Consider the following 15,679-nt stretch of genomic DNA (forward strand, 5'->3'; position numbering starts at 1 on the left):
AGTTGAGTAGCTGGCTACTTTCCTGACAGTACTTAGAGACTATCATCATGCTCACCATGCCTTTCAAGTACCCTTTTAAGTAATTAAGCATATCAGACTATCTCCTACAGTATGAAATTCTTTCTATACGTAACCTCTGTAGTCCTCTTCTGCACTTGCTCCCATTTTTTTACTATGATTTTTAAAATAGGAATATAATGGGATATAGGATGTGTCTTGGTAACATCACACAGAAGACAATTCTCATTCTAGAAAAAAAAAAAAGCCCGCATCTTTCTTTACTCTTGGAAATTTAATCTTTCATTTGGCTCCCCTCAATGGAATCCAGGCAATCCAGGTCATCCTCATCTTTATCCATCATCTCCAAATTACATAAAATATTTCCAGACGAATCTACTGATTTGTCTCAAGGATTCACAACTGTAACCTGATATTAGGTAAACTCAGCTGTACATGCTGCTACTTTTTATGACTGCAACTTCTGCAGTAAAAAGCTTCTGACACCTCAACCCCCAAATTTCTTTCAATGATTTCCTGCTTTAGTGACTGTGACAAGTAATCTTGAAAACCCCATTTATCCTCTCTGGCCTGGAGAAGGCGTGAAAATGCCTGAAAGGTTCAACTGCTCCATTTACCTTACTTCGTGTTACAAAACAGATTGCATAGTCATTAAAATATTTCATTCTTAACTGACAAAAAATACAAGCTGATACATTAGGTGAATGGATATTAGGTAAAAGAAATAAAAAGAAGCTATGCTTAATCTACTTACACTAAGGTTAGAGATCTCTCTGCTTTATTCAGGTTGACTTGCAACCCTTCCTGACAAGGTGGCAGGCAGGACTTCAATTTTTGTGCATACCTTATGCCCAAGAGAGAGAGAGAGACACTGTTTGGGAACCACTGCCATGGTTTCTTTGGTGGCACACTGGCACATTGCAGCATACATCTTTACTTTTTGATCTACATACGGGCACAAAATGTAAGTGATATAAACCTTATAAACATACACAGTACTCTACTGGATGTCTGAGACTGAAGTTCAATATGTAACTACTCTGGGGCGAGAATGCATTTGGGAAGATGAATCCCCAACCCGTTTCATCTAGTATAATGTAATATACAGGCAAAAAAAAGCCCAGGTATTGCAGGCACATGTACTCAATGTTAATATAAACAAGATAAACCAGCATATTACTAATGTATTCCCTTTTCTGAATGAACATGACAGGTCACATTATGAGGTTAGGAATGGCTTTAGAGTTAGCAGTGTTCTGCATATTGCGTGGACTACTTATCACTATTAAACAGTTTTCATACCAGTCTTGAGAATAGTAACTAGTACTGTTTGAATAAAGACTACTCTACTAGTTTGCACATTTTCAGGAATGACACCTGAACAACTGCCTCCAACAAGTGTTTCCTCTTTTAGCTTCTGCTTAACTTATAGGCAATGTAATAAACCTGATGTAAGTTGAAAATATATGGATATACAAGATTTATCTTTTCACACAAATCAAGTTTTACTCCAAGTACCTGTGTCAAGAGGGACAGACAACTGCAGTAAAACAAAACCACAACAGAAGAGAGACCATGGATATTTTTTTTTTGTTTTACCAGTCTAGCCAACAAAGTTTTTCCCGGCAAACTGACTGGAAATGGCAAACTTGTGCTGGAAATTCTATATCATCACATACTGAAACCAGGGGTTTTATCTAGTTTAAATGAATACATTTTCACTCTAATTACAGAGAAATTAAATGAAATGAATTATAATTTGAATATACTCCCCTGTGTCATTAGGACTGAAGATTATTATTGTGTCTTACAATAATTACAGTATTTTTCACTTATCAGAAATTAGATTCTGCACTACAAAGAAGGACAGTATAAGGAAGAAAAAATCCTAGAGTTGCTAATTTTACTCAAGAAAATATCATGCATTGTTTAATATGACTTTGCATCTTTCATCAACCACCTTCCATTTTCAAAAGCTTTATAAAATGTAATGCTGTTTTAACTTGGTTTTAAAAAATCATATTAAAATGAAAGGCTAGTCTTCCAACAAAAATGAAAACTAGTTATTTCAATGATTAATAATAAATTGGGCAGCAATACTATAAAGTAGATTATGGAAAAATAGTAAAACTTAACTTGCCTTTAAAATAACAAATTAAAAGAAGCCACTAGAGGAAGTGATCACAATGGAGCTGTAGAACAACCTCAGTTTGGATGAATACATGGCATTTGATTTTCATGGAGATTAACTGATGCTAACCCATTAAAAAAAGCACTCCAAAATTACAGTTAATCACTAGGAGCTTAAGAAAGTATTTCCAGTTGAACTTGTCTAGCAATTGTTCTTTTTGTAAACTACACTAGTGTCAGGTTTTTGCTGGCACCAATCTTAAACATTACTAAATGTCTACAGTACTGCTGTCTCAGTTTAGATCCAAGTGAAATTCAATGTCAACCTGAGAGTCTTCATATACACAAAGTTTCACATTTAAAAAATTGTAAAGTTTTCTGATTTTAGTGTTTTCTAGAAAAATAAAATTATTAATGACTTCATCCCTTTGTTTCAAAAAAATAGAACTATATAGCATTAACATAAACATGATTTTGTGCAAACGGATACTTCCGTCTAGCTAAATATCCTTAGCCTGCTATTGTCATACAAGCTCTCTTAAAAGAGGAGCATGAAGCTGACAGAAAGCCTATTTATACAGTTTAATAACAAAACAAAACTAAGAAACAATTCCCCAAAACAAGAGTTAACATGGCTAGTTTTTCTAAGCTGTTGTAAAATCCCCAAACTTTATTTGGCAAGCATAGGCTGCTCTTTTCTGCCACGTTTATAAACTAATTTAATATTTCAAGAGGTATGCAATTGAAATGCCAGCAATTACATCAGTCTAAAGAGATGAACACTGTGAACTTGGCATTTTATTTAGTCAATTAGATTAAATGAATTGTTTAATTTTGGAGGTTCCCATCTGATTCAGTAGCCACATTTAGGGAGCAACGGTCACTGTTTTTACCATAACATACAAAGTTATTGAGCCTGTAATCTTACGACAATTTCAAAAGTAGCAGCTATTATGAAAGTAAACTACAATTACAAGCATTCAAAAAAAATTACACAAAAGGAAAAAGTAAGCTCACAGCATTATTCAGTACAGCAAGTATGATGATGCCAAGATTTCATACTTGAATATTTTTTTTTCCCCTCAAACAGCTTTTGGTTCTGAATGTCAGCCTTCACTTGGACTGGTATGATCTGTAATTTCACTCTATATTGGCAATTTGTTCCATGCTGCTTTTCTAATATTAAAATAACAACCACATGCAATTTCAGGGTTAACGTACTTCCAAGCAGTCCTGTGTTGGCTGGGTCTTTCTTCAGTTTTGGATTACTATCCCCGGTATTCACAACACTTGCCAATATCACTGGTTGCCAGAGAAAGTGTTTTTCTACGAGTTAAAGAAAAATGGCATTTCTTGCCAGAGGGGGACGCTATGCACAACTAGCAGAAAGCCACCTCTTTCTCAGTTTAGCCTCTTTTCTCCCAACAGAAGCTTGAGCCAGCAAGGCTGCAACTAAAGGAGCCAGGAAAAGGATGTACTATATTCTTATAAAGTAACTTCCCACTGAAGACAACCGTGACTGATTAACCGGGTGCAATCCAGTTAATAATCCCCACCTCTAGATTCTTGTTTTAAAGAGATACAGAAAGAAAAATGAATAATGAAGACAGAAGAATCAAAAAAAAAAAAAATGCAGAAAGCTACGGAAAAGTGTGAACACGTAGAACCACATACTCAATTCCTTCTGCTTCGGGGGGTGTGGGGAAGCGTTCAAAGATTAGACACAACAGAGAAAGAACGAACTCTTTTCCCATTCCCTTTCCCAGTGCACCCCATCTCTGGGAAAAGTACTCCTCCTCCAGTCTTTCCTTAAGGCATAGAAAAGGAGCACATTGGGAAAAAAATGTCACCTTTTGCCTGCCTCTAGAGATCTCAGAAGCTATGCAAGACAGTCTTGGTGTCTCATTTGCCCAAGGTGAGGAAAAAAAGAAACAAAACAGGATGAGAGAACAAAAACATAACATGATGAGCATTTGCCAGGGTTTCCAAACCCTAGATTTCAGTAAGAGAAGTTAAGTGTACCCTAACTCCATCAATATATCACAAGTTGTTACAGGCCTGTTCATTTCATAGCAGCATCTTTCAAGAACATTACAATTTTGAATCATTTCGCACATTTCTGAGGGGTAAAGCTGGAAGGAAGAGATCTGGCAAGAAAACACAAGAGAAAATTTTTTCAGTACCTACAGATTTCCAAACAGGCTGCTAAAGGCTCCTAACTAAACTATGGTACACAGCGCAAAAGAAGTATCCAGCACAAATGTGTCAGAAGTGTAAGTCTCCAATATTAGTTGTTTAACTCGCATCTTGGGGAATCCTAATCTAATTTCATTACACTCCTTTTAGATGCTACACCGTATCTACAGTCCTCCTTGCTGCTTTTGTTTTGTACTTTATTTTTTTAATGTAATAAGAAAAATCTTGTGTAGTGTGTGGGAGAAAAATAGAAAAATGGATTTAAACACGAGCACACTGTCTTGTCTGATGTGGCACTTTCATATACACATCTATAATAACTCCAAAATCCACCTCCTAACCAGTAATAGCCAATTTAGGTTCAACGAATATATAGCGTTGTGAAGGTAATCCCCTCCCCACGTGCATTACTTAACATTTATCAATACTGAATTTCTTTAGCCATTTTTTTGTCCAGTTACTCAGTATTGTGATATCATTCTGCAGTTATTTAGTGTTAGTAGTTTTACTACCCTGAAGTTTCGGATGATCAAGTTTTGTCATATTCATTCCCTTTTCCAAACCATTTCCAGCACAGATCCCTGTAGAACTCCACTGTTAACTTTCCCATATTGCGAAGGCTAGCCATTATTCTTCCCATTCATTTAGTATGTTTAACTCTGTTACTAAGCTAAGAAAAAAACCCTCAAATCTCTGAACACCTTAGTCTTTTTACAGAGGCTTTGGTAAGAGATGGTCAAAAGCTTTTTGGAAATTTACGCTGACTCTCAACCAGCAATATCCAACATTATTCATTCATTCCTTCAAAGAATTCCCATCAATTTGCAAGGCATGACTTCCATCTCCCGAAGCTGCACTTACTCTGCCCCATCATATTCATCTGCACACTCACTAAATCCATTCTTTAATAAAAGTGCCGATGAGTCTGTCCAGCACTGAAGTCATATTTATGTTAGTATTACATTCCCCGCAGACACCTTATATACTTTTTGTAAGCAAGAGGCATCCGTGGGGGAAATATGATTCTATACACAAGAGCAATCAGTTAGAACTAAGGAAGGAATTATAACAGCTGCAGTTACCATTCTGAATTAATTAGTTTCCCAGTGACTATAAAAAGATTTATAGCAGGTCTCCAATCCTCCCCCTCCCCCAAATTAGAGAAAATAAGAATAAAACCTTTCCTATGTTATTTGCAAAGGACCTCTTTTACAGTTGTGAAGACCAAGAGAATTTCTGTTGGAAACTTTTCAGGAGAGAGAGTCCCAAAAGGCAAGTTGATTAAGGGGATTGAGGTAGTTTAGTATTGAACCACCATATCAACTAAGTAGATTCATTGTTTTCTACAGATACTTTTCTTAACTTCTCCAAAATAATTTAAGCCACAAAGATAGGCTAGTATACTGTAAGACAATGAATAAAAATATCTCAGTTATCATATTTGGTGACTGTTAGGCCACAGCACGGGAAGACCAAAGTGAAATAAAAAAGGAAGCACTACTTACAGAAACATACATGTTTTTAAGGTTCAGATGGATTATAAAGATGGTTAATGAGGAGGTCCAACTTGGTGCACTAAAGTTAAATAGTTGTGTGGACCATGGAAGAAACCAACAACAAAAAACCAAAACAGTACACATTTTGAAAACAGAGGCTTTTAAAATGACCACAGGAACATGATAACACTTCTGTGATTATTTCGAATACTAACTGTTTTGGTTTGCTGTCACTGCTCAATTTTCAAATAAATCGAGGCATATGGGTTGCATTAATTTGTTTTTCTGTACTACTATAAAGGTTGCATCTTCATGAAAAGCAATACAAATAGTTATGCAAGATCCAGAAAGAAGATGAAGCCTCATCTGCAAGCCATATTTTTTGAAAAGTGAAAATACCTTATTTTGCATCCTTACGAAAAAATAAGATAGTAAAATTCTTACACAAGGCTCAAGAGGAAAAAGCTTCATCTATAGGCCTTTTTTTTTTTTTTAAGTGAAAATTGTTGACAACCTTTATTATAGAACTTATTTTAATACTTTCCTTAAGTTGTCTCAAATCCAAAAAAGAGCTGCCTTTCTGATCTGTTTTCACTTTATTACTAAGAATCCACTGTGCATAAGAAAAAAGCAAATGATGACTGCTTCTATTCAAGTATCTCGTCAATGGGGAAGGCTTGAAAATAAAGGTAGTAATATATCTTCTATAATAATATACTAATCATTCATTTAATTATTCTACAGTAATATACAAAAGAAATGCTGCCCATAGGCTTTTTATGCAATTGAAAGCAATATTTGGTGTTAAAAACATCATTACTTCTGTTACCATTTTGAAATAAACGTTAGAAACGGCTTTCAGTTATTTTCTTACCCCCAAATTAAATTTGTACAATACAAGGTTCTCATTTTCCTCTGTTTTCCTTACAACTTACTTGAAGTATTCTTTTATGCTTGCTCTCTAGATAAAATACATCATATTCCTTAGCCTTCCCCTGCCAAGATTAAGCTTGCTAAATTAAGGTATTTTGACTCCATGAAAGAAGCAAACGGATATTGGAGACTGACTTAGTGAAGCAATTGCATTAAATCTGGGGTTTCTCATTTTAGCATAAATAAGAGTGAAAGCAATGTATCAGTGAAAGTAATATCAAATGCTAAAAACAGCAAGAACTGAACAGAAATCCTCAGTCTGGGAGTCCACTAACCTGCCTTCTCACTGTTCTAAAGACCACGTCAGTAGGTGGCATGGAGGAGTATTTAGGGCAAGGGGGTAGTACAGAGGAGATGGTGTTAAGTATTCTCTTTACAAGGCTTTCTTTCTTCATATGCTTATTATTAATCAGGAATATCAAGAGACAAGTGTCAGACCTCATTACCATTGAGAAAGGACTCCTAACAGTCATCCAGCTCATCCATATACTTTTATTCCATTTCAGCTCTGCAACATGAAAACATTGGTGTTTTATGAAAAAGCTGCCACCATTCACTTCTAAAAAATAAGCATACATACGTGTTTGCCAGACAGGGATAAGTGAAATCTCCCTTAAATAAATTCCATTACAAAGCAACAACCTTATTGCCGTGACTTGAAAGCAATTATGCGTACCATCATTCGCTCCAGGAGTAATTTGTATTTGTTCAGGCTCCTTTACCTCTTTCTGGAAGTGTAACATTGTGCTGACTATTTCAATTGTAAAATAATTCATTTTTAATTTCAGAAATGGAAGGAAAGGAGTTCTTTCAAAAATGAAAGTTATATCAAAAAGGTAGTACTTCTGATACAAAATGCTCATGAATTACTAAGGAATGATTTCCTCCAAGAACATCGCAGAAAAGGCACTCCAGGAAACTCCATGAAGAAAAAGTAGTATCAGCGAACACATCCAACCCCATGCAGGCTATCAGGATGTTCTACACTTTGTTTACTGTGTTTTGCTTGTGTTCGTGGGGGGGGGGGGGGGGTAAGGGGGTGCAAAGGCAACAATAAAGACAGATAAACATCTGTTAAGAGAACAGGTATATTCCATTTCCTTGGCAACAGGCAACAAAGCACGAGACAGACAAGCCAGACAAAGCCCACAGTAAAAGTGGAAGAGACAATCTGACCTTTGAAGTTACCACAAACAAATTTCTCCCTAATTCTATACCCAAGACACTTCAATATTCATGTGAGGAAGGTGATAAGACACAACACTGTAACCAAGCAAATACAGAAATAGATGATGCGTTCTTCCCCAACTCTAGTCACGAGGCACTGGTTGTCATACAAATACCCTTGCTATTTTTGCATGGAAAAAGTACTAAAGGCCACTTGTTTACATCTGCTCTGAAACAGTCTATTTTCTGGCAATACAAACTCAACAGCATAAACTAGCACAGAATAAAGAGTTTTTAAGTTTATCTATTGAAGCAGCATTAAGCTGCATTCGTCAAATGTGCACGTACAGTATTATTCCACGCAATATATTCTTACTGCACATACAATAGAAGACTAATGCATATATGGATCTATCCATCACTCAAAGTTTCCTCAGTCACTGCAGAGCAGCACATAACAAGACACTTCCCAAAATATCAGACTTGCAGAAGTCTGTTGTGGTTATGTCCAAAGTTTTAAGATGTATACACACACACATCTGACCAGAAGTACCGAGTGTAGACATTGTCAGATTGACTAGGACCGCTAACACTTGGAATTGGCAGACGAAAACAGAAAACCATCAAAATCTGCTAGATACATAGCTTCTGATGGACAGCAAGTGAGTGTGGATGAAGCTCTCCATTGCTCAGCAAAGCTTCAGCAGCAACAGTTGCCTGACAGAGCTGGGAGGCTCTAAGCCATGCCTCCCAGATTGCTGGTAGCACCTCATTTTCCAGGAGATGCACTGCTCCACTGCAGCAGGGCTGAGGGACTTCACACTCTTCTCCTTCCTTTCTACCTCTCTGCAGTGGCCTGGGAGTGGCATCTGGCCCATACCACTGACAAAGTGGGACCACCCTGTCTTTCCTTGAGAAGTAGCAAGGATCTTTCTTAAACCGATAATACACTAGAGTTTAAGAGTTTCCTACCACTCTTTCTAAAAACCTTCAGAGGTTAAGATTTCACAATGTTAGTATGAAAGTATGTTGTCTAATATGAAAGAAAACATTTGAGACATTTTTGTTGGAAACATGCTTGGAAGTAAAAGAAAAAGCAAAACAGCAAAAAGGTACATCAGTCTTTGCTCTTACCTAATACAAATATTTACAGTGAGATGTTAACTGAAACCTAGGCTACAGAAGGTGAAAGCATCAACCAAAAAAAGAAATCACTACTGTAAACCACTAGTGTTATAAAAAAAATAAGGCTTTTCAAGAAGTCTAGTACTTCGGGATATAAAAATTCCATGCCAAAAAGACAATACTACAAGCAAGATTTACACACTCCTTAGGCTGATCTATCCTAAAAGCTTCAGTTGTCTAGGCATGAACAAGAAGGCCCTTCACTCGTATCACTAGTACTTTCATGTAATTGGATGATTTTTGTTCCACAGCTAAATATTGTAAAATCATTTGTAAGATGAAAGCTCTATCTTTATGAAACAATCTGGCTTTCATAAGCTTGATGGTGTTAGAGTTCATACTTCACTCCATTTCTGTTTGTATCTTGCTAAAATACATAAAGATGAGGAGAAAATAATTTAGAGTAAAACATTTTTTCCTCCTCTCTCTCCTCTTGTAATAAACTCATTAAAGTATTCTGCAATAAATATCCTGTTTTAAGTGTATTAAAGGAAAAACATTGTCTTGACATATCTGTTTCCATCAATAGCTTAAAAAACAGACTATGCATCTCTGCGAGCCATTTAACAATGCTTTTAACTAACTGCTATTCAATCCAAACAAGTGGAAAACATTTTCCTTTTAAGCATTGCAAACATCCTTTCTTCCACATCTCACTAGCGGGCATCCTCCAAACAATATTGGTATAACATCATTTGCTTTAATGCCACCATTTTTGTCTTATGATAGATACAAAAACTAGTTCTAAATCTCTAATCAAAGTAAAACTATGCTAAATTGTTTTAAATTAAGATCTAATTTTAGCTGAGAAGTTTAAACAATTTAAGATAAGTTAGCTATTGCTAATAATCTGCTAGATAATCAGTTGCTTTTGTGTAAGCAAGGTTTAAGTATTGCAGTTCCCTAAATAGGGTAAGGACTCTACAATGGGTAATTAATCCATTTTGACAGTATCACATTTGATAAACAATAAAAAAAATTCCCGCAAGTGTACACAGTTGTCTATTTCAGAGAAGTAGAATCACAGCACAAAGTCTAGCAAGGATCATCCTGTTCTTTTTTCCCCATCTTTTATGAATCGTTAAATATTTTATACAGTTTTGGCAAAATGAACTCTGAAGAACTTGGAAAACAGTGCTCTATTCCAACAGCTTTGAGAACTCCTGCAAACAATTAACCCAGTTCCTGCATCCACGTAGCTGGAATTTTTAACTGCTCTCATTTCCCACAATGTTTATTTCCGATTGTTGTGCTTGAGACATTATTAGCTGCCTTCGCCTGTTAACTTTTTTAAATTTCCAGCTCTAACAAAAAAGCACACAAGAATCAGAAATTAAATGTCATTCCAAACCAAATGGCACAACTTCCATGACAATATTTAACCTGAAAAATAAGCATCTAACATCCTACCTGTACAAAACAGTATACTGACAGTGAAATTGTTAGAAGTGTCTGTTTAGGATCCACTTCAAGATAGGAAAAAAAGCATTTCCAAGATTTAATGATAAAACAACTATTACCAAATGATAGCAAGCATTTTCTGCTCACTATAATAGAAAAATTCAGAACTGTTGTAATGGATAACTCTACAATATTCAAAAGGCAAGACAGCTCTGCTCACACGTAAAATCTGAATTCTCATTACTTCTGCATTCACTTTCAACTAATTTCAAAACCACATTTAAATAGCAACATCATGTGAGCATATGTAATTACAGAAAGAACTTGCAACTGAAAATTCACTTTTGTCTTACTTTGAAAGGAGAATAGCTCTGACAAGTCCTACCAGGTTAGAGGCAATCATTAACATCTATCAGGAAAAAAAAAAGTTACACTCAGGACGAAAGATGAAAGAAGTTCCAAGAAGCAGCAGCAAGTAGATTGAAGATGCTTTGTGTTGACCAAGAAACAGATCCCCTGTATAAACATAAACAAACTAGTTCAAAAGTTTTATCAGTTTAATGGCAGCTGAATGCAAAAGTGTAATTCTTAAAGACAAAGAACTCCCCAACTCAATCCCTCATTCCCCCCCCCCCGAAAGCTTGAGTAAAACAGAAAACTGTCAAGACGACAGAATTCCAGTTTTTCTTCCCTAAGCTTGAAACAAATCCTTTGAGAAACAGAACCCTCCTCTTGTGCCTTCCGAGGGCATCAGTAGAAAGTCCTTCTGAAAAGGCACTTGTTTGTGCTAGCAGTTCCTAAAATGCTTTTTCACACACGTGGTAGGGGAAGGGTGGCCTGGGTCAGCCCTTGACTGGTGGAAGAAAAATCTGTACTTAGAAAGAAGAGCACTGTCTTTGCCAACTATAAGGAAAACTCAAAAGAAAAGTTGTACTATTTTCCTTCTCCAAGATTTCCACAAAGACATATCAGCAATCTGTAACAACCATTTGTTGCTTTGTTCAATAAAAAAAAATTTTTTTAAAGCTAAAAGGAGCAAACTCAAGAAGAAACTTTTAGATAAAGATACATGTGCTCCCAGATTCTGATAACACTCACTTTCTGACTACAAGCCACGTTGGCCAGAGTAATTATTGTTGTGGGTTTTTTTGTCTTTTTGACTTCTCTAGATTTACGGCTTGCTCTACTCCTCAAGCCCAGTGACAGAGTGAGAGGACCAAAGCCAGTGGTTAAAATACCCTGATTTTGCAGGGGGGGAGTATACCAAGACTGGGACTTGCAGCTTTATGCTTCTTCAGTGGATGGAGAAAACTATGAGAATGGTCTTAAAGGAAAAGTAAATTGACGAAGGCAAATACAGGAAGAAACACAAAATAAACAAAGCGGCTGAGGAAAACAGAAAAGATTTAGGAGAGCAACTGCACAGTTTCAGGTGCATACTATTGTAAACATTGTATACATGCCAGTCATAGATTCCACATTTCTAGGAGCTGCAAAATACTCAGAAGAATCATTCATCCAGCCTACATTCATTTACCATTGAAAATAAGCAAACCATCTAGTGATTTGGAGTCTGATTTAATCAATTATCATGCTGTTCACAATGTAAAACTACACATCTTTAAAGGGTGATAAGGAAATAAAGAATAAGAGAAAAGAGTTAAGTTCACTTTTCTGCAGAACATGCTTGACTTCAGTGATTTCCACACTGTATTAGTGTATGCTACACTACCTCTAGCATCTCTCTAAGTTTATATTTCCTTTCTGTACATATGGGAACTGAAATGGGGCAAAATTCTCCAAGTCAAGTACAGTACGGAGAAGAGCTTATATGTAGTATTTTGCCTAAAGCCAAGCAGAGAGGCCCTGCTGGGCAGCAGCAAAGAAATAGTTCATAAGGTTATTTTTATTATTAAGTTACAGCACATGACTGTAATGAGCAGCCTAATACTTATTATCCCACACCCACAAATAAATTTATCTACTCATCTCAAGCACTTGCCCATCTCAAGTTCATGCAATCCTTTTCCATAACTACTAACACAAAAAGCCTGCTCAACCTTTCATCACTCTTGATCTTGAAGGATATAATTTGGCAACTGGGACAACTGGTTCCTGTTTTCCATAAAGGAACTGTAACTTCAGTAGAACTTTCCTTTTCTTTCTTACATTGTATTGCTGCATGTTGACAGCTGTACTGAAGACTTTCAAGTTGAAAAGAAAAGTACTATTAGGAAGTTACATGTACATGAATTTGGCAAAGACTGTATTCTCCATCTGCTCCTCTCACTCTAGGTTATTTAATTTTTTCAGTATTAAGAAACACCTATGGAAAAAAGAAAATTCAGTAACAGAGAAGGCAGACTTTTTCCTTAGATAAAGCACATAAGCAGAAGTTGATGGACTATTTCTGCCAGTTCTATGGGAAATGATTGATTCCTGTATTTTACAGACAGACACACAGAGGCAATCCATCAGTTTTGAAAAGAACTTGCACCTCCACTGAAAAATATCTAGGAGTACACACTGAAACTGCTGGAATAGTCTGGATAATAAAAGTTTGCTTTAAGTTGCACCTTTGCGGACCACTTCTCAACGTACCTCATTGATAGCTTCTATTCTGTCCATTCTTTCCTAGAATTTCCAAAAAATCCAATCATATTATGCCAAAAGCGCTTTATGAATTCTTCTAATCAGTAACTTAAGGGAAATGCTGGTGGGTATGAGGCTTTCACCAGTATAAAGTCTCCCCCACAAAGAGTTTGAGTGATTTGTGTGAAAGCTTTTCTGTTTGTCAGTCCTCAGTGCTGAATGAGCAATATCTCCATGCCAACTCTAAAAAGCTCTGTTAGTGTAGAAATCAACAGTGGTGGGGAAAAAAAAAAAAAAGAGTAAACTAGTGCCTTTCAGGCTGCGATTCATCAGAAAGAGAACATGAGTTTTTCTTTCAACTAAGAAACAAACACACTGTAGAGCCAGTAAAGTGCCTATTTATTCATTTTTAAAGACTGAAAAAAAAACCCCCAGAAAACAACCTTTTCGCTAAAAAATATCAATATATTAAAAGCACATTTTCACAACAAAGACCACTCATGGAATGATTTCACAGGCAACTGAGATCATTTAAATAGTTATTTGCCTGAGAAGGCAGCTTTTGTGCTCAGTTGCTCACTTTTAAGACTCCTCCCTTTCTATAAACTATTTCAAAGCAAAATTGGAGTTTGCTTCCAGCTTTCCAGATTAGAAATCTATCCTTCTTTGACAAAGACTCTCAGAGTTAACACTTACAAGTCCCGCACTTGTTAAATTTATGTAGCATCAATGAGTCACTACTAGCAACTGACATTTTCCTTTAATTCTGCTTGGCTCATTCTCCACCTGACCAAATGACAACCTCACAGTAAAAGACTTTCTGCCAAAGCAGTCTGTCACACTGTTAATACCAGAATCAACCTCCTACCTTTCAACACCTCAATTCAGGTGTCCTCTTACCCTAGACTCAATTTCACAGAAACAGGCACTCCATGAACGTGATTCAGCCCACTCAACATCTGCATTTCTCTCTGGAAACACTTCTCCCTGTTAATTACATAAAAAACCAAAAGGCGCTAAGACTTCTTAACTGACATTTTTAAATACCTAGGATTAGGTGAGGTAAACGGAATACAACTACTGCTGCTAAGTCTGGGTGCAGGGGAAAAAGTAGACTAGACTAATGTAGTTTAACAGAAGGCCTACACCAACTGAAAAAAAAACATGGGTCATACAGTGCTAAGTGCATGCAGACTTTGGAACATCAGTATGAACCAACCCTGGAAGAACTAAGAATACAACCCTGGAAGAACTAAGAATACAACCCTGGTGACATGAACAGTTCTGGAAGATGTCCTGGCAGCACTGATCTTGCAGTGAAATTCTCTCACAAGTTCTCACAGAAGCCCCATATAACACGGGCTCCTGAATTTATTGCTACTTTGTTTATAGCTGCACCACACTCGGTCACTCAACACGCAACTCTTACAATTTTAGTGACATTTGTAGAGTTCTCATCATTTAGCCTCATATTCCAACAGACACTTTAAATGGCATAACAGGGTGATGGAAGAACAGAGTTTAATACTGATGGTCGGCCAAGAAAGCAAAATGTCTCTACTTGACTGTCACATAGCTTGACTACTGTTTTGTGTTCCAACACAGTGCCGCCCCTTTTCTTTTGCCAATAGCTTGCTTTGTTTAAGCACAGTTACTCTGTTGAAACTATCTTGTTTTGTAAGTACTATGCAAAAAAAACAAAACAAAACAAACTAACACACCCATCCCCAAACCAACCTACCAACCAAAAAAAAAATAAAATCCCATGACACTACCATGCCACCTTACAAATCTGGTAAAAAGCAGTTCTTACTGGTCAATAAAACCTTTCCTTTTGCCAGCTTATTTGAAGACTAATATCTGTACAATGATTAGGAAAGAGAAACATATAGGTAAAGGTGATTTATCCACTAAAATTTTCAATGAAGAAAAAAATAACCAAGAGTCACTTAACAGACGAACAGTTTTCTCCACTTAAACAGCAATCTCAGGCTCAAATCTTAAGATTGGATTTTGCACTTCATTTCAACACACAATTTTAAGAAGGATCTGTTAAAACTGAGATGATTAGTACAAAATGTTATGAAGTTAAAAAAATCTCTGAAGCATTGGCTGGTATGTCATAGTATATAAGGTATGAAAACGATGAATTAACAGCAAGTCTAAAGGTTAAAAGAGTCCAACTCTGTAATCATTACCGGTCTCTTGCAGCTTAGATTGCAGGAGTTTAAGAACTTTAAAGGTGAAAGTAGGATACTAGTAGCATTACACAAATTTAGAGAATTGCCAATAAATATATTGTCAGACACCTGAAACGCCGTCCACATTCCTGAGCAATACAAGAACCTTAACTTCTGTACTTTCACTGTTACAGTAAAAATTTGAAGCATCAAGCATTTCTAACCAAATGCAAGTTTAGTCTGGCAAGCTTAAAAACACAGATTAGCGTAACACCTTGACATATGCAGCAAGTGAATGTGTAAATATGCAAATATTCATGATTTTCCAGCTGTGTTACAGCGATGGCCAAGCTGACCTTGGGAAGAGTTCAGGTAAGTTTC

General features: G+C 36.4%; 1 protein-coding gene across 6 annotated transcripts in view; it reads right to left on the minus strand.

The window, feature by feature from the left end:
• The window catches only part of LOC135324758 (serum response factor-binding protein 1-like), a 71,435-nt gene that overhangs the window by 27,439 nt on the left and 28,317 nt on the right, over positions 1 to 15,679 (minus strand). For 4 of the 6 annotated variants that reach the window (XM_064501639.1, XM_064501636.1, XM_064501640.1 and 1 more), the window contains one exon: positions 14,019 to 14,105. The exons of the other annotated variants lie outside the window; for them this stretch is intronic. In XM_064501639.1, the coding sequence (XP_064357709.1) occupies positions 14,019 to 14,105 (87 nt within the window). The remainder of the gene's footprint in view (positions 1 to 14,018; positions 14,106 to 15,679) is intronic. 6 annotated transcript variants of the gene reach the window in all.

The sequence above is a fragment of the Dromaius novaehollandiae genome, chromosome Z, assembly GCF_036370855.1.
Source record: "Dromaius novaehollandiae isolate bDroNov1 chromosome Z, bDroNov1.hap1, whole genome shotgun sequence".
NCBI lineage: Eukaryota > Metazoa > Chordata > Aves > Casuariiformes > Dromaiidae > Dromaius > Dromaius novaehollandiae.